The 20,239-nt window shown below is 25.8% G+C and overlaps 3 protein-coding genes across 3 annotated transcripts; all 3 read right to left on the bottom strand.

Annotated features, from left to right (window-relative positions):
• Window positions 1-3,028: 3,028 nt before the first annotated feature.
• Window positions 3,029-3,436, bottom strand: OCT59_005795 (uncharacterized protein; the record flags this gene model as incomplete). The annotated part of the gene is made up of 1 exon (XM_066140838.1): window positions 3,029-3,436. The coding sequence occupies one exon, from the start codon at window positions 3,434-3,436 to the stop codon at window positions 3,029-3,031; it is 408 nt and encodes a 135-aa protein (XP_065997685.1).
• Window positions 3,437-6,206: 2,770 nt separating this feature from the next.
• Window positions 6,207-7,816, bottom strand: OCT59_005794 (uncharacterized protein; the record flags this gene model as incomplete). Its single annotated transcript, XM_025311020.1, has 4 exons — window positions 6,207-6,220; window positions 6,285-6,329; window positions 6,397-7,246; window positions 7,316-7,816. 4 exons carry the CDS (start codon window positions 7,814-7,816, stop codon window positions 6,207-6,209), a joined length of 1,410 nt encoding a protein of 469 aa, XP_025175954.1.
• A 1,208-nt stretch (window positions 7,817-9,024) lies between these two features.
• On the bottom strand, window positions 9,025-11,134 carry OCT59_005793 (uncharacterized protein; the record flags this gene model as incomplete). The annotated part of the gene is made up of 5 exons (XM_066140837.1): window positions 9,025-9,347; window positions 9,688-9,972; window positions 10,315-10,555; window positions 10,625-10,863; window positions 10,981-11,134. The coding sequence occupies 5 exons, from the start codon at window positions 11,132-11,134 to the stop codon at window positions 9,307-9,309; spliced, it is 960 nt and encodes a 319-aa protein (XP_065997684.1). The 3' UTR covers window positions 9,025-9,306.
• Between the last annotated feature and the right edge of the window lie 9,105 nt (window positions 11,135-20,239).

The following is a 20,239-nucleotide window of genomic DNA, read 5'->3' as shown; positions in this document are numbered from 1 at the left end:
TAAAATGTTATTAAAATTTACATCAGACTGTCAAAAGTATTGTGAGAATTGTTTTACATTTTATATCGGATGTAGATATTGTTTAACAACAAATATTATTTTTGGAATTACAAACCAATCACAATGTAAAAAATGCAAGAGAGTATCTTTTATTATTTTTGATAACAGTGGAAACAGTTATTTAGATGATGTTCTTGCTAATTCAAGACGTGTAATCTACAATCAATTGAACTTAACTGAGTATACTGATTGGATATTGTATATTGACAATTATTTCATACCGTATGAATCATTTCACTCTATTTATGAAAGATTCTATCATTCGAGCGATAAAGCAGAAATATTAATGGAATGGATACCATATTCTCAATTTACAAATGTAAAAGAAATAGCAAGAGGAGGATTTGGTATTATATATCTATCAACTTGGCTAGATGGCCCAATAATGGATAATGATGGTATTTCAAAATCGAGAATGAGATATAATAATGAAACTGTCATTTTAAAAAAATTTATAAATTCTCAAGGTATTAGCAAATACTTTTTAAATGAGGTAAGTATATTACAATATTTATATTATTTTTAAGTATTCATAAAAAAGAATATAATTTTAATCCTTTATATTGAAATTTATAGTTGGAATCAAGTCAATGTTGTCGTAAATTTAATCGCAATATTATTAAAATTTATGGTTTTACAAGAGATCCTAAATTTGACAATTATATATTAGTTATGCAATATGCATCAAGAGGAGATTTACATAATTGGATACAAAAAAATTTTACAAAAATTACGTGGAACAAAAAATTAGATACTTTATGGAAAATTTCGGAAGGGTATTTACACTGTATATTTTATTTATTACATTTATTTATATAATTTCTATTTTATTAATTATTTTCTTATTTTAGACTTGAAATTATTCATCATGCAGATTACACACATCGAGATTTTCATAGTGGAAACATATTATGTGAGCCGAATAATAATAATTATAATAACAATAAATGGATAATTGCAGACTTAGGATTAGCACAACCTGCAAATAACACTTCAAATAATGAAATATATGGAGTAATACCTTATATTGCACCAGAAATATTTAAAGGATCTTCATTTTCTAAAGAATCAGATGTTTATAGTATGGGTATGATTATGTGGGAACTTACAGCAGGTTGTAAACCTTTTGCTAATGTTGAGCATGATGTCAATTTAATTCTTAAAATTCTTGACGGAAAACGACCTGAAATTACAGAAGATACACCCGAATGTTTTGCTAATTTAATGAAAAATTGTTGGAATCCTGATCCTAAAGAAAGACCTTGCATAAAAGATATTCATGATACTTTGGTTAGTTGGTATTTATTAGGCAAAAATATTGAACAATTTGACCAAGCTGAGATAAAAAGAGAAGAGTTAATTAGTTCAAAGAAACTTGGACCCGAGTTTAGTGAAGTACCTCATCCAAAGGCTATTTATACAAGTAGATCATTAAGCCCTTATATATCTGAATGTTCATCTATTTCATCTATTTATTCTTCAAAAGGTAATAGATAAATAAATGTAATATTAGATATTAAGTTTTAGATGAATACTAAATTTCTTTTCTATAGATTACATTTCGAGAGAACTAGAATTTGACATAGATTAGGTATTTAAAGTTAAAAGATTTAATTCATCTTTATGTATTTTACATTCCAACAATTAAAACAAAATTTACTACTAGTAGATCTAACGAACAAAAAATTGAAGAAATAAATATTAATTCTAATGGAAATAGTGGTAAATATTAATTAGGCTAAATTTCCATTTATATTTTATTTATTTATTTATTTATTTAATTTATAATAGGAAAATCCATTAAAATTAGTTCTAGTAGTTCAAAAACTTCTCTTACAGACCGTATTAAAATAGAAAATAATAATGAAGTGAACCTGTAAAAAAAAAATCTGATTATGTAAGAATTTAAATATGTTCATTTCACTTGTTCATTAGAGAAATATGCCTATGGTTTTATATTATTATATATTTTATATTTTGTATTTGAGTTATAGTAACAAATTATTAAAATCAATAACATTAAAGGACTATAAAAATTAAATCATGAATTGAATTTCCAAATTAAGCAATTTCTTGTCACAATTATGTGTATAAATGTTTGAGTTATACATTAACAACTCCTTCATCAAAATATTTCTCCACAAACTTAATATGTTCTTTAATAAAATAACGATATTTATAAAAGGTGTAACAAATTTAATTGGGGTTCTACCTCTCCATTTTTCAAAAAAAAAATTTGTAATCCATCAACTGAAATTATAAAATCTTCATTAAATGAAAATACTTTAAAAGTTTTTGGAGAATAATCCGCTATAATATTTAATATTTCATCACGATTATCTTCATCTTCTATATCAATTATATATAGGTATAATTTATTTAATCTCATACAATTTAAAAAAATTTCTTTTATACCACCTAAATTTTTAAATTAAATATTAATACTCAAACTTTCAATCTTTGGACAATTTATAGCAATGGCTTTATATAATCTTATAGTAGTATATTCAAAGTTATGATCATTCTTCATACTAATATTTTTAATATTTCCATGAGAATTTTCAATTAACATACAAACTTCGTGACGTGGTAAATATTCTGTTTTGAGGTACAGAAGTTTTGAAAAAAAAGCAATTGATAAATACCTTTGTAATTCTTGCTTATTATTATTATAATAACTGCTAATAAACTTTAGGTAAACTAAATTTGTTAACGATGAAAAAAATTTCGGTGAAAGTAAGACTTGTGCTATAATAAGTTTTATTAATGTACCAGCTTTTCTTTCTATTGCTTCACTTAATTGTAAAATTTTTGTTTCACTGCAATAACGAAAGGCTAATGATCGTAAATTCTTTTAATTATCAATAAATTTGATTAAGCCTGGAATAGCTTTATCACAATCTTGTATTTCTAAATCCTCTATATTTTGACAAATTTTTGCCATTTCAAATAATTTTCTGATCAATCCTTAAGGTATGGAGCTGAGAAAAAAAGTTGATGCTCCAGCAGGGTATTGATATAAAGGTAATGCCGTTGTCCAATTAAATACTGTTATATTCTTACAATTGGTGATAAATAATTTGTAATATTCTTGTCCCAATAATTTATATTTTTCCTGATATTTATGATCATTCTTACTCAATGCATCTCCCATCTTATCGATAAAGTCTGTTGAAATTTGTGAAGAAAAACTAATGTAATTGAATAATGGCTTGTTGTTTAAAAAAGGAGTTGGAATTGAAACAACTTCATTCTCAATTAATAATTGTTTTGAAGATGTTGGTAATAAATAGACTATTGTGTTACAAAGTTTATTAAATGATAAAGATTGATTAGAAGCTTTACTATAATAAAGAGTCTTATAAGGATTTTCCATAATATATTTACTCCTATTACACCATAATTTATTTACCAAAATACAAGAATATAAAGAATTGGGATCATCTTTTAGTTCGTAAAAATCAAAATGAGACAATCATTGACATCTTTAATATGGAGAGAAAAAAAAATAGGGGTCCTTTTATAGCAGGACTTTTTTTCGGGGTTAATGTAGCCGACGTAAATTTATGTAGATGTAACAATAATTATAAATGAATGGAGGAATAAAAATATACTTTATTATGGTGGTAAGCCACATATTATAAATATTATATAATTTATTAAATTTATTTATTTATCACGTGAAAAAGCTGACAATGACACATCAAACAGGAGGACAATAGGAAATTTTTTCTTAAGCAGTGATCTGCTTATATTAACTCCTGAAAAATGATCAAGAAGTTGTGTGTACTAGCCTGTAATCTTTGCAATCCTTTATAAAAATGAACAAACAAGAAAGAGAATATGTAAATATCTAAAAATCAAATTCTTTTGTAATTAACATTTTATTCAGTTATGTATATCAATTTTTTTTTCGTTTTTTCGTGATATATATACAGTATTTCATTCTTATTATATATCTTTTTCAGCAATGTAATGACTATTTGTTTTGTGATTTTTGAAAAATTTTCAATTGAGATTTACGTAATAGGAAAATTTATAATTCTGAAAGAGATATATACTATATGTTACTTATTGTAAATGAAAAATAGGGAAAAAGATTTACGTGATTTACGTTTTTGATCTTATGTAATTTTGTACCACATGAACCTCAAAAAAGATTTTGAACGTAATCATTTTAAAAGGTTGGAATAATTAGAGCAATAACAATTTTAGTGTGATGCTCAAAACCTAATAAGCATTTATAATTCATAGAAATAATTCATAATATGAACTCTTGTAGTTTTAAGACAAGAATAAAAACCTGAGACGATTCTATCAAATAACCTACAGTACTTGTATCCATCAATTAATTAATTACAACATTAAGTTTACCGTATATCCTTAAAAACCTTAAATAAATTTACCTATTTTTAAACTGGAAATATTGAAATTTTCTAGAATATTTTAAAATTAAAAATTAATTTGTGCAAATTAGTAAATCAAGAAAAGTAGTTACCTAAACTTTAACTTAACATTATTAAATTATCCTCTTCATTGTTATCTATAATAATTTTCGAGCTTAATTCTTCTTGATTGATTCATTTAATTTTGCAGAAAAAACAATTTTTCTATATGTATAACATGATGATGGATAATTTTCAATAATAGGTTCAATTTCTGTAAAAGTTTTTAAAAATAATTAAAATTAATTAATCTAACAATTTATAAAATAAATCTATTCTTTACCTTGTACAGAACTTTCATTTGATTGAAGTCATTTACAGTACCATCTATAAAAATTTTCATTTAGTTCTTCAGCAGTTGGTCTTTCATTAGGATTACGTGACATGGCAACATGATTAACATGATTAGGCTTTCTACAGTAAACATTATTATGTCAACGAAATTTTTATATAAGTGTGTGGCACATCAGGAAGGATTAGTTGCTTTTTAAGAATGCCTTGCCTTTTCATATACTCTTTTTACTTTTTTCTTAATATCTCATAAAAATGATGCTTTCTAATTTTAGCTTTTCTCGCCACTGAAAATGGTGTTATTTATAAAAGGAGTGAGCACAAGGATAAACCAAAAAAATAAGGAAAACATGGAAAACATGGAAAAGTCAGAAAGACCTGGAAAATATATAGAGTACGTTATGATAATATGAATATGGAAAACTTGGAAAATTTGGAAAATTCGGCAAATTCAACAAATTCGGTAAATTTGGAAAAAGGAAAAATGGATTCTGAAGATAATGAAGACAAACCAAAATATCCTAAAGCTAAATACTAGATTTTATTTTCTTCATTTTTTTTAGTCAAAATGTTTTATAGCATTTATCTAATTGTTCAAATTATGATTTTTTTTATTCAAGTATTGATAACTTTTGTCGAATTGAAGAATTAGTACATCATTTAGAATTTTTACAAAATTAATATCAATTTTTAATGTCTCGTAAAATTTTTTTTTTTACATTTAAATTATTATAATATTATTTTTTGCCGTGAAACATGAAATTGAATCTTTAAAAAATAACTTATTTTTCTTTTACTTAGCTACAATTATGAATAAATTTTTTATTATAAACTGAAATCAATAAAATTTTTGCTTTAAACTTGAAAAAAACGAGATTATGATGACCTTTTAAACTTCAAAAATTTTAGTTCGTTAGGAGTCGGCCTGTAGAGAAAAAGATTACAAAAGTGAAAATCTCATAATAAATTCATTAATAATTTTTAACCATATGAATAACTTTTTAACACATTTTTTATAAGTAAATACGAAACTTTTAATAAATAATAAATATAATAAATATAGAGATACAAATAAATATAAAGATATAAAGATATAAATAAATATAAATATAAATATAAATATACAAATAAATAAATATGAAGTTTCTTAGATTTTTTATAATAAAACTAAATAAATGTGAAGATTTTTTTCTTTAACAAATACTTTTTTTTTCTTAAAGGTCACAATAATTATATCACAGTTAATAAAAAATTCTAGTTGGGACTGGGCCGGGTTTCAAATAATGGACTTTTGATCTATAAGACCGTTAAGTTAAGAAATTTATATAGATTTGCTAAAATTTAAATCATAAATAATACATAATTACATAATAAGAATAAATGTATACTTTAATTTTACGTAATATGAGCTTAATTATTTTTATCTATAATAAAAATAGTTTAATTAAAATTTAATGGATCAAAAAAATCACACGCAAAATTAATTACCTTTAGAATTAATATTAAGTTTAGCAAAATCCATTTTTAAGGAATCTATAGATATTAATTGTTAGCATTATAAAATAAATTTAAATTATTATATCATGTTATATATGTTTACCTGAATATTCTATTTCATTATTATCAGCATTTTTTGGTACTGGAAGATTTTTAAAATCTAAAAGTTTACTTGTATAAACTGCTTGAGGATGTGTCGTATATGGTATACTATTATCACTAGATATTAAAAGTGATGAAAATGATAAATTCTTATTAATATCATCTGCTTCTTTAGCTTGTCCAGAAATTACAGAATTCACATCTTTTTTATCAGACCATAAACCACCAATTAACCCAAATAGATTAATTGCATTAGGTCGTTTTAAAGGGTCAGCATCCCAACATTGATTAATAATGTCAAAAATTAATTGAGGAATTCTATAATTAGACTTTGGTCTCAATCCATTACAAATTTTCATTGCTAAGAATTCATCATGAGCTATATCATAATAAGGAGGGAAACCTGTACAAATTTCATATGCAATAATTCCATATCCATAAATATCACTTGCTTGAGTATATTCTTTTCCTTTTAAAACTTCAGGAGCTACATAAGGTAATACTCCATATATTTCTTTTTTACTATTTTGAGAGGATTTAACATTTGCTGGTTGACATAATCCTAAATCAGTAATATAAGCATCTCCACCAAAATTGCTTAATATATTTCCAGAATGAAAATCATGATGAATAAATCCATTATTATGAATATCTTGAAGACCCATTGCAATAGTGTATAAACTACCTAACTTTTGATACCAATTCAGTAAAGTGAAGTTGTTATTTAAATGTTGTCTTAAACTACCATTTTTTAATTCCATTACCATCATAAAATTATTTGTTTTTGGATCTTTGGTAATGCCAAAACAACGAACTATGAAAATATTATATACTAAAATGTTTGATTCAACCTTAAAAGAAAATCATAATTATTTTAACATTTATTTAATAATACTAAAATATATAAAAAAATATCTTACTTCTTTTAAAAAATCCGCTGCAATATCTTGTGAATTATGTAAACACTTTAAAGCGACATTTGTTTTACCACCTCGTTTCCATTGATCATTTTTATAACCCCACTTATCAATATAACCATCTTTCCAAACTGCTTTAAAAGTAGTTCCAAATCCCCCCTTTGCTAAATATTCAACATCTTCAAATTTATCATATTCAATCCACTCTATGATATGGTATTTATCTTTAGCTTTTAATTGTGCTTTTTGAATAAATTCGTCAACGATATGATTTCCACTTGTCCAATTTTTGAAATTTGGTTGAAGTACACAATAATTGCAAAAATCCGTATTTATCCTAATCTGGTTACATTTTTTACATAAACCATTTTCTTCATAACGTTCTTTTAAATCTTCGTCTGTTATTAGTTTATCAATTAACGATTCTTGTTCTTCAGTCAAATGAAAAGGATTAAAATATTTTATTTGTTCAATTACATCATCACTTAATTTAATTTCGTCCATTTTAAAAATAATTTATTAAACAAAAAATATGTTTTAATTCATATGTAAATTACTCAAAATAATAAGAAAAAGAAAAAAAGAATGAAAATAGTGGTGAAACGTTATTTTATGTTGAATGATTTCAAGATCGGCAACAAAATTATGAAAAAAAAGACTAGTTAAAATACACAAAGGAAACACAAAAATCTGATCGCCAATTAAATTTATTCAATTGCAAATTCTCCATAATAGTTATAATAGTTAAGGTTAAATGATGAAATAAGTAGTGAAATAATAAAATGTTTAACTAAATATAGTAAGTGTTATGTAATTTATTTTAATTGTTTGTGGATTTTTTCATAATGGTGTAGTTAGCTGAAAAATAACTAGCCGCAACGTGATCTGGACCTGGCTCAGGCGTAGATCGTCGTGGAATTCCAGGAGATTTTCTGCGATTAAACCGGGTCCGGATGATCGGCAATCAGGAATTCAGCTCCGTTTTCGGCTAACTACACCATAATGCGAAAATAAAAAACTAAATTAAACGTTATGAGATATAATATTTTCTATAAATTGTAGATTTATTCAGATATGATTTCGACCATTAAAAATTTAACAAAAAAAAAAACAAAATTGTTAATAATAAATGAAAGAATTAAAATATTATTATAAATAATGATTTAACTGAAGAATATAAGCACTTTAGTAATATTTTGCATATCATGGTTGGTGGAAATCATATAATATGAAACATTTTCAACTGGTAATTTTTCAAATATATCATATTCAATCCTTCTCTAAATTTTACAAAATCTTATTGTAATAAAATATAAATTTCTCAATTATCACATAAATATTTAATCTACTAATCGCCTTTTATAGCTGAATGTGTATAAAAAATTACGTCTAATTGATAATTAAAATAGTATTTTACATTTGGAAGAATTTACGTTAATTTTTAACGTGTCTTGTTAAAATTTTTTTTTACAAATAAATTTTACCAAAATTTTAAATTATTAAAATCTTGTCTTTGTGCCATGAAATCAAATGTTTTTTTTTTACTAGCTACAATTATGAGTAAATTTTATTATAAGCTGAAATCAATGCCTTGAAACTTTAATAAAAAGACAAGATTATGATGACCTTCTAAACTTTGAAAATTAAATTAAATTTTAGTTCGTTAGAAGCCAGTCTAGTCTGTGGAAAGAAAGATTACAAAATACTATTCATGTCATAAATTCATTGATGATTTTTTTTTAATAAATACTAACAAATAGTAATTAAAGTACAAAAAAAATTTTTTTTTTAATAGGTAAAGGTAAATACGAAAGCTTTTAATAGATAAATATAGATATTTTTTTTTTTATAAATAAATATGAAGTTTCTTACCAAAAATTTTTTAATACTAAATAAATGTGAAAGTACAAATAAATTTTTTTTAAAGGTTACCATAATTATATCATAGTTAATAAGAAATTCTGGTTGGAATCTGGATTAGACTGGGCTGGGTTTCAAATTATGGACTTTTGTGACTCCAATCTAGAAGACTGTACTGTTAAATTAGGAAATTTATATAAATTTGTTAAATTTGAATCATAAATAATTCCTTCAATCTCCAATTACAAAATATATATAAATAAAATAAATAATTACATAATAAGAATAAATAATAAATATATACTTTAATTTTACGTAATCTGAGCTTAATTATTTTCATCTATAATAAAAAATTAGTTTAATTAAAACTTAATAGATAAAAAAATCACACGCAAAATTAATTACTTTCAGACTTAATATTAAGTTTAGTAAAATCCATTTTTAAGGAATCTATAAATATTAATTGTCAGCATTGCAAAAAATATAAAATATTATAGCATGTTATATATGTTTACCTGAATATTCTATTCCAAGTAAATCATCATTATTATCAGCATTTTTTGGTTCTGGAAGATTTTTAAAATCCAAAAGTCTACTTGTATAAACTGCTTGAGGATTTGTCGTATATGATATAGTACCAGTAGATATTAAAGGTGATGAAAATGATAATTTTTTATTAATTTCATCTGCTTCTTTAACTTGCCCATAAATTACAGAATCCACTTTCTTAAGATGAATATCACGAACCAATCTAAATATTAACTCCCGCAATTCACTTGCATTAGGTCGTTTTAAAGGGTCTGCATCCCAACATTGATTAATAATGTCAAAAATTAATTGAGGAATTCTGTAATTAGACTTTGGTCTTAACCCATTACAAATTTTCATTGTTAAGAATTCATCATGAGCTATATCATAATAAGGGGGGAAACCTGTACAAATTTCATATGCAATAATTCCATATCCATAAATATCACTTGCTTGAGTATATTCTTTTCCTCTTAAAACTTCTGGAGCTACATAAGGTAATACCCCATATATTTTTTTATTACTATTTTGAGAGGATTTGACATTTGCTGGTTGACATAATCCTAAATCAGTAATAAAAGTTCCTTGATCAAAATTGCTTAATATATTCCCACAATGAAAATCCTGATGAATTAATCCTTTATCATGAATATCTTGAAGACCAATTGCAATATCAAATAAACTATACAACTTGTGATCCCAATTCAACGAAATGAAGTTATTATTTAAATGTTGTCTTAAACCACCATTTTTTAATTCCATTACTATCATAAAATTATTTGTTTTTGGATCTTTGGTAATACCAAAACAACGAACTATACATCCAGTATTATATACTGTAACATTCGATTCAACCTTAAAAAAAAATTATAGTTAATTTAACATTTATCTGATAATACTAAAATATATAAAAAAATATCTTACTTCTTTTAAAAAATCTGCCGTAATATCTTGTGAATTATGTAAGCACTTTAAAGCGACTTTTTTTGTTTCACCTCTTATTATAAGTTGATTATTTTCATCCCAATCTTCAATGCATCCATCTTTCCAAACTGCTTTAAAAGTAGTTCCAAATCCCCCTTTTGCTAAATATTCAACATCTTCAAATTTATCATATTCAATCCACTCTATGGTATAAACCGCATGTCTAGCTTTTAATTGTACTTTTTGAATAAATTCATCAACGTCATGATTTCCACTTGTCCAATTGTTGAAATTTTGTTTAAAATATTGTGAATTACATGATCGACAATAATAGTTGTAAGTATTAGGCTGCTTACATTTTTTACATAAACCATAATTTTTATAACGTTCTTTTAATTCTTTGTCTGTTATTAGTTTATCAGTTAACGATTCTTGTTCTTCAGTCAATTTCCCATACTCAAAATCTTTTATTTGTTCAATTACATCATCACTTAGTTTAATTTCATCCATTTTAATAAATAATTTATTAAACAAAAAATATGTTTTTAATTCGTATGTAAAAATCACTAAAAAGAAAAAGAAAAAAGAAAAAAGTAGTTGTGAAACGTTATTTATGTATTTATGTTGCAACGATTTCAAGATCGGCAACAAAATTATAAAAAAAGGATTAGTTAAAATACACAAAGGAAACACAAAATCTGATCGGCAATTAAATTTATTCAATTTTGGCAAATTACGGCTTTTTATTTAAATTCTCCATAATAGGTAAGATTAAATAAAATATCGTTATAAATAATATGTTTTCAACTGTTAAATCTATTATATTCTCTAAATTTTACAAAATCATATTGTAATGAGATATAAATTTTTTAATTATCATAAAAATTATTAATTTAAACTGCTGAACGTGTGTAAAAATCACATAATTGGTAATTTACAAGCCAATATTTTTCAAGTGAGTATTATCTTTCAAACTTTTCAATTTTAATATTCTATTAATATATTGTTTTATATACTTGATTCTTTATAATATTTCCGCTAGAATATACAAACTCCATGAGATGTTAAATATCGTATTTTGAGGAATTTAAAGCTTCGAAAAGAAATTAGTGATAAATACTTTTGTCATTTTTATACGCTTTATTTATGTAACTATAATCAGTATTAAAGTCTAAATATTCTAAAACACCTTTATTTCATTTACAATGGTTGGTTATACTATAATTTTTAATGCTTATAAGTTTTAAGTATAACGGGATTTTTCATTTTTTGCCTAATATATATATTTTTTTCAATTCTTACAGATCGGGAAATTCAATAATACCTTCAGATCAAAAATATCTTTCACTAATACAACTCATTAATAAAATAGCTATAACCTGTTGCGTTGCTTTGATCTATATTTTGGTAAATTAGATATATAAAGTGTTGGTTATAAATAAATATATACAATAAAAAAGGTAAATAAAAATATGAATAATAAAAATCAATATAAAAATAAAATTGAAAAATAAAATATTTTTTAAAAAAAATCAAAGAAAAATAGATTTAAAAAAAAACGAAAGAAAAATAATTAAAATCAATTTTTTTTGAATTTTTTGGTTGAAAAAAAAACTGAAAAAAATAAAAAAGCCAATTTTTCTGCAGTTTGACAAAACCGAAAATAAAAATTTTAAATTTTCATAAAAAATTTTGGTTTATATGAATAGGACCCCGAACAATACTGAAATAGGTCATAGGAAAAAATGCGTAGAAAAAGCCAAAATAACCATGAAAATCTTTCCTTTTTTAGATAATTTTTAATAATGTTGGTCAGATTTTTATTACTTATTTTAGTAACCGACCAACATTATCATAATTCCGGCCCTGAAAAAATGCGCAGAGCTAATAGTAAAATTTTTCCAATTTCCTATGACCTATTTATATATTACTCGGGGTCCTATATGAATCAGTAAAAAGGTGTCTTTAAAAAAAAAGAAAATTTCATATCTATAAGAACCTATTTTTAAAAAAAATTACCGGCTTATAATCTGCTAAGATCTGGTGACATCGTAGTAATTGACTCAAAAAAAAAGCTTTTTCCATATTTTTGCCAAAATGCAGACGTGGATATTACACCTTTAATAGCATAAACAAAAATTAATAATAACATAAATATGTTTATATTAAATTGTCACAAAAATTTCCGAATTAAATCGTATTATTTTATTATTAAATTACTTATTTACTACTATTTATAAATTTTAAAAACGCTTTACTTAGTCCTGAATTGTAATAAAGAGAAAATGTATATTTATAATAAATTATTAATAATTACAAATCTCTTGTAAAAGATGAAAAGAAGTATTATAGATTTATAGGTAAAAAATTATTGTTAAAATAATTTATTTGCTCGGGATAGCATCTCACGGAATGCAACGACGGAAATGAAAAGTAAAATCAAAAAATATCTCGTTCGTACATATTGTTATGATAAAAAGTAGTGATTCGCTGAGCTTTACAATATTTTATTGTCTTTAGACTTTACACCGATTTATTGACTTTTGATATTTATTTGTGAAGCGGATCTATGGTCCTTTATATACTGTATTTTGGTTGCAAACTTATTTATCAACGCTAATACTGTTGGAAGGAAAATTCTGATTCGAAATATAGACCTGTGGAAATAATATCATGTCTATCTCTCGGAGGAAAAAACTTATACCTAAAGATACAATAGTTAACGTATTCTAATATTCCCCTCCTCATACTCACAACATGTTTAAGCAATGAAACTTTTTTCGTAAATGCTTGGCCTTAGGCACTTTTTTGTTAATAATGATACACATGTCGAGTCAGAGAAAGCGACATGATACAGAGGGTAAATTTCTATAAGGGTATGTAGGCCACATAAACATCTATACGCTGTCTCTATCGAAGATAACATTATGTATCTATCTATTATATCCTTAGCAGTATTACTCTCTGAAGAAATATATTGACATTCTATCTTCTCGTTCGTGGTGCAGTTCGTTTCAAAGACCCTGGCTCACCCCGCGATATCACACTAAGATATAGACTGGGTGCTGATCGAAAGGTGGGTAAACTGGCAGGTATTTATAGGAAATCGGATAGTCACACGTTTTATGCCCCTGATTTGCAATTGATCTTACCGAGACGCATGGGCTGAAATAAATCTACAAAATCGAGGTGATTGCGATTTCACGAAAACCGATATATAAGTAGTTATCCCCTATTTCATCGTAAATATATCCATTTTCGATTACTGCACAAAGGTCATGATCCGCAAAATGAAAATCAGGGGATATACCAGAACTTTCGGGAAAAACATGACGAATAACGCACGCGGCTTCTTCAATTTCATCCGCGATTAGATCACACAATATATTGTATTACGCTCGAAACCTGTTATCATTACCGTTTAAAGACAATTCCGGTTTTATCCTATACTCCCGTACCAAGATTGATCGAGCGTTGATCGGGTGATTCGAGTCGGGATTGTCAGTGAAATCCATATTATGCATTTCGATGAAGTGATCTAAAATCTTTGGATTTCATCGTTAGTAAACTTTGATATTTCATTCGTACTACATGACCGACTTTGTTTATTCCCACCCTTTCGAACAATTTACAGATCTTCTCAGCTCTCTGAGTTTTTTTAAACTATCTCTTGATATATCCTAGAGTGGCGTCCACGTGTCTTGAGATCTTTTCTTGCGAAGGATGTTCAGTTGCTTCACGACTTCATCGTATATTAAGCCTTTTGCCTTATTTTCACCAATTTTATTTTTATAGCACAAGGCCTTCTCCTGAAATGCAAAGTTTCTTCCATTAGTGATGCCAGCATAATATTTCTTCTTGATTTATTTCCAATGTAACTCTTCTGCGATAAGTGCTTCATCACATACTGTACAGTAACTCAGTCAATTGCTGAGATTGCATCTAAGTCAATAGTATCAGTTTTTCGAGTCAACAGAACTTGCGTTGTTGGACTGGTTCTCGCTACGCTCAGCTGTGTTTATTACGGAGTCGGGTACATCATCAGCTGATGCCACTTTCTGATTTCGTTCGTTCTGTGGCTGTTCAGCTGAAGAGTCCTGCTCCACTTTCACGAGTCTGGATACGACATCCTCGACTTTAGACTTGAGTGCAGCGTTCTCGGCATGAGTATTCACCCTACTCTTCTCACAACTCCTCGATTCTGTTCCCGAGTTCCTTGCTGAGCTTCGCAACCTCATATTTGAGATCGAAATTCTCAACCTCAAGGTCAAGCTTTTTTCTAAGCTCGGTATTCTTTTCTTCTTGCAAAGAAGTGTGTTCTCTCCATACTTCAAGCTCAAGCTTAGCGTTAATCTGTCTCAGTACCTCAAGTTCGGATCTTGCCGTTGTGTTTGCTTCACAAGCAAACTGACATGGTGTTACATTTACATACACGGCAAAAAATATTCAATGTTAATGATATTACGTAATTAAACGTGACATTATTCATATCAGGATTTAATAAATATATTATTGCCGGAAGTCGGCTTACAGTACATAAAATGCGAATATATCGCGTTTCAAGGTATATAAATGATATGCATCCTTCTCTATAAGAACGTGATGAGGTTCTGTGGTGGGACTGTTCATTGAAATATTGAAAAATCGACATAACACTGTATTCTTTAAATTGTTACAATTTTTAATGAAGTTGAAACTGATCTAGGTAAAAAAAATGTTATCGTTAGCGTTGAGCTCGCCAACTATCATAAATTAGCAGGTTAGGGAGCTAGTTTTTCTTCTTATTTTTTGGAATTATTTTTATTTTATATAAAATGTTACAATCTTCGATCTTCAATAAAATTGAAATTTGCATTTCATATCAATCTTAAAGTAAACCTATGACCACCCACCGCCAATAGTATTTACATAATTATTTTTTGCTGAAAAACATGTGATAGAGAAATTTGGAATCTTAAAAATTAGATGCTTCGGATTCTGGTAGGTAGTCATATAATCTTTTTCCCATTCTCTTTTTTTCTTGATTACTGAATATTATTAATTTTCTTTCTTTTTTCTTTAGCATTATATATTTTTTTGTCTTTTGGGCTCGGAAAGGAGCTTGTGGATATTGGAAGGTATGAGATTTTTTAGTAATAATTGTTACTAATCAAATTTTTTCAAAAGATAAAAATTTTAAAAAATGGTTCAATATTTTCTTTTGTCCTTTAGATTCGGTCAGAAGTTTGTGGACGATACCAAAGTAATCGAGCTGACGTGCTGCGGCAAATTAGGTTTTCTTTTTTCAATTTTAGGCTTGGTCACATGGAACTTTTTAACACTTTTTTATAAATAAAGTAAAAATGCAGTAAAGAATTTAGCTAATTGAATAGTTTGTTATTTTTAATGGTATTCATTTTATTTTAACAATATATAATCAGTGAAATAAACGATTGACTGAACAATTCTTTAGATATTTCTTTTGAAATTTAGCTTCATAGAAATAACCACGTGATCTCATTTAACTTCTACAAATTATTAATTACAGCCAGGTTTCTCTTATCAATGCTTCAGCCACATAATTTGCTTGACAGAACAAGTTTAGCATGTGATGTATTTGAATAAAGCTTAGCAGCAAACATTGCGCCATTTGCGCTGAAACTAAATTATATAAGCCAATTTATTTAAATTATTCATATTTACAAATAATAATAATATGTCCTATAAATTAATTTATGATAATGATAACATACAGAATGTAATTTCTTTTATTTTTCTCCTTCATATCAATTAAATTTTTTTCGTAAAAGCATACCAAAATTTTATATTTTGATACGATATATAAGATATGGCTTGGCTTATTTATTTTTTAGTTCAACAAACAAATCCGCATGATAATAAGCCAGACTTTTTTTTTTCTTTGGGGCTAGTTTTTACACAGCCAACATTTCACTCCAATTAAAAGAGCCTATTAATCTTATAAATATCTATAAATTTTCCCTTAAACAAAATTGTATTTACATCTATTTTTTCTAATTACTTAGTAATATAGGAATTTTTCTAACAATACTCATTATGGAGAAATTATCTCGCTTTATTATAATTTCGTGAATCAATATTATTTTTTATCAATGAACAATTTAGTTCTTAGAATGCACTACTTTGGACTATATGTTTGTCTGCCTCATTTTGCTCAACTTAATCCGGAATTTAGTATTTAATATATTTTCCTGAATCAATATTATTTTTTATTACCAATAAACAACTTAGTTCTTAGAATGCACTACTTTGGACTATATGTTTAGTCATAATAATGAGTAATATCTACCTCATTTTGCTTAACTCAATTCGAAAATCGAGTATTTAATAGAAATATGAAATGAATTATCGATTCATAAAAATAATTATAAAAGGTTATAATAATTCAAGCTGCAAAGTAGTTTGTAGAAACAGAATTACTTCAATGAGTGAATTAATGATAGAAAATAATGAGAAATAAAACTTGGATCTGCTTGACTAAAATAGGATTAGATTAGGATTTCTACTCCATTTAGATCATAAATAAAAAAAATTTTTATTTTATATTGTGTAACAAGAATTGAAATATTTTGTTTGTATAAATAAAATTATTACTAAACTTCAAATTGGATGATAAAATTAAGAGTTTTGCGGATTAAGATAATAAAAAGTATAATAGTGTTGATAGATTTACTAAAGATAATCTTTTTTAGATTTTTAATTATTCAGCAAAGCAGATGGGTAGTCATATGATCTAGAAATTGAACTAGAAAAGTTTGAGTTTTAAATTCTACCATACTGGGAAGAATGGTTTTAGGGAATTGCTTTTAGCTCTAGTATATATGTTCATGTAATTTATATCATGAAAAAATTATGCTGAGGAAGATGATGTTCACACACTGATTGAATCAATTGTTACTGTTACCTATAACTTATGTGTGAGCCAAACATAAAGGGAAAAATATATTCTATTTTCATACTATTGACACTTTATTAAAGAATTTGCCCAAATTATTAATCTGATATATCAGTTACTCAAGAAAGATGTATTATACAAATGGACAGATTCACAGCAAAAGGTATTTGAAAATTTAAGGGAAAAGTTGACACAAGCACCATGTAATTTAAATAATTATAATTATAATAGTAAACTTCAATTAACAATACATATCAACTAATATAGAGTATTAATACATCCAAGAAGATATATTTATTTTGGTACACTAAGTCACATTCATACATATTACTATTACTGAATAATCTATTAATGAAATTTTATAATAAATCTTATTATTGTAATTTAAAAGCATACAAAATATAGAATATAATATTGATAAACCTTTGAAAGAAAGTTCTGTAATCCCCTTTTTTATAATCAAGGAATTGAATTTCTTACAACATCTCTTGACCTACATGATACATTTTATTTCTGAGGTATATATAATCAGTAATAAATATACCAGCATAGGATTCAACAATTCCTTCTCATTTATCAGAACGTAACAAACAATACAATTATATAGTTATGTTTTTCAGATTATTGATGTTGGGAATGTTCAAACTGTCACATTCTCCAACTACTATATTGTTCCTAATATAATATAGTAGAATCATAATTGAAAACAAATACTCACATTCTTAAAATAATTCAAATAAATTTATTTTATATAAAAAATTTAATAGATTTATTAGAATAGAAATTATATCCAAGAATAATTTTTTTTATAAAAAACACAAGACATTAAAGAATAGCTCATTTCAAATGAAGAGCAAAAACTTTAGATGATTATGATGTATATTTATACAAATTCATTTTATTTTTGATGAATGAAATAAATAGGGATGCCATGGAGATTTTCACAGATCAAAGAAATCAGAAGTAAAAAAGAATTATCTTTAAACTGTCACTTGAAAATAATAAAAATAATAATCTAATTAAAAAAAAGAATAGCATTTGGTGGATTAGTTAGGAAAATAAAATTAGGTTGGAGGAGAAAAATGTTCAGTTTGAAAAAGATAAGAAGATGTGGAGTGGGTTGGCATGCAATCTAGAATTTAATAATATAGTATTTGGTCAGCCAGGTGGCATAAATTTCATATCATGTTGTAGCTTGCCCATCTTAATTTTTATTTAAATGTTACTATTAATTATTACGATGCAGATACAACACACATTTTTTGACACTTAGGCATTATATTGCTACTCTTCCTGCCTTATAGTCACACCATATAGTTTCATAATTATTCAAAAGAGAATCAGACATGAACATGTGGTTTTACTTACTGAACTACCTGCCTTGTATGAAGTTATGCAATTTTAGTCACATTTTATTCAAAATTCTAAGATATTTGAATATTCTTCAGAAATATTAGTTAGAAATTCAGCTTTGAATAAAATGAAAGCAACACTCACCTTGATTATGATGGTGGAAACTACTCACTAGGAGTGATTTAGAGTTTCGTATTGCTTGTTTCAACAAATGACTTTAGTATTATATCAACTTGATAAAAGTATAATATTTTTAAAATAAGAAATTATCTTATAATAATAATTTTTAGATTTATAATGATTTAATAACATTGATTCACCTGGCAAGGTTCTTTATTGTTAATTATTTTAATATTGATGATTTAGAATTATATTTCTATATCTTCTATGTCTTACTTGAATAATAGAATCAATTTATATTTTATAGTATCTTTCATTTCTAAATCTTTAATAGTATCAATTTACTAGTTACAAGAATTTAATGAAATTTCAGAAAATTGTGTGAAGGATGATTTTTCATGATATAGCAATGAATGATATACTTAAAGAATATTCATCAAATTTTCTGCAAAAAAGAGGACATTTAAAATGAAATTTTGGTTTGAAAATGTTTGATAACAATTTATTAATGATCAATATATATCAGTAGATGAATTTCAATTTTAAGTAAACATTTAACTATTATAATAGAACATTTTTCTTAAGGCCATGGGAATATGGGTAAAGCTATGAAAGGTTTCTTATTAGAATTATATAAGAATCCTCATAGAAAGACATACAAGATGTAATCACAAAAAGATTTCAAATGAAAACTAATAACCAAGTTTCATTGACCATGTGGTATTACATCCCTTTAAGGTATACCTGTATGATGGTTCTCAATTGATTGGACTCTCAAAGAAGACTTGTCATTTTGGTTTAATATATGCTTTTATTTTGACTCTATAATCAGGAAAAATACATATATTTTTTAGAGGATTTACCTATATACTCACATACAGCCAACTATATATCTGAGAAAATATTTTAGAAATTGTTAGCCCTAACAAGACCACCAGCTTGTACAACCACTGGAATGAGAAAATGGAAAGACCACAGTGGTTTGGCAGTATGCTAGTAGGGAAGTTGGAAAAGGAGTCATTTATGTTTATGCCCCCATATTAGATAATAACTTCATTAAATAATTTTGAAATAGCTATTAGTTGGATTCAAGGCAACACTGAATTATTGAAGCAGAAAATTCTAGGCAATAATGAGCTCAGTAAGGTTATTATAGTAAAGAAGAAGACAATATTAGCAGAAAATGTCAGCTTTTATGTAATAACCATAATTTTGATAAAAATGAAAAA

Source organism: Rhizophagus irregularis, chromosome 14, assembly GCF_026210795.1.
Source record: "Rhizophagus irregularis chromosome 14, complete sequence".
NCBI classification, from domain to species: domain Eukaryota; kingdom Fungi; phylum Glomeromycota; class Glomeromycetes; order Glomerales; family Glomeraceae; genus Rhizophagus; species Rhizophagus irregularis.
Note: the sequence above shows the minus strand (reverse complement) of the source record. Positions and strands in the feature narration are given on the sequence as shown.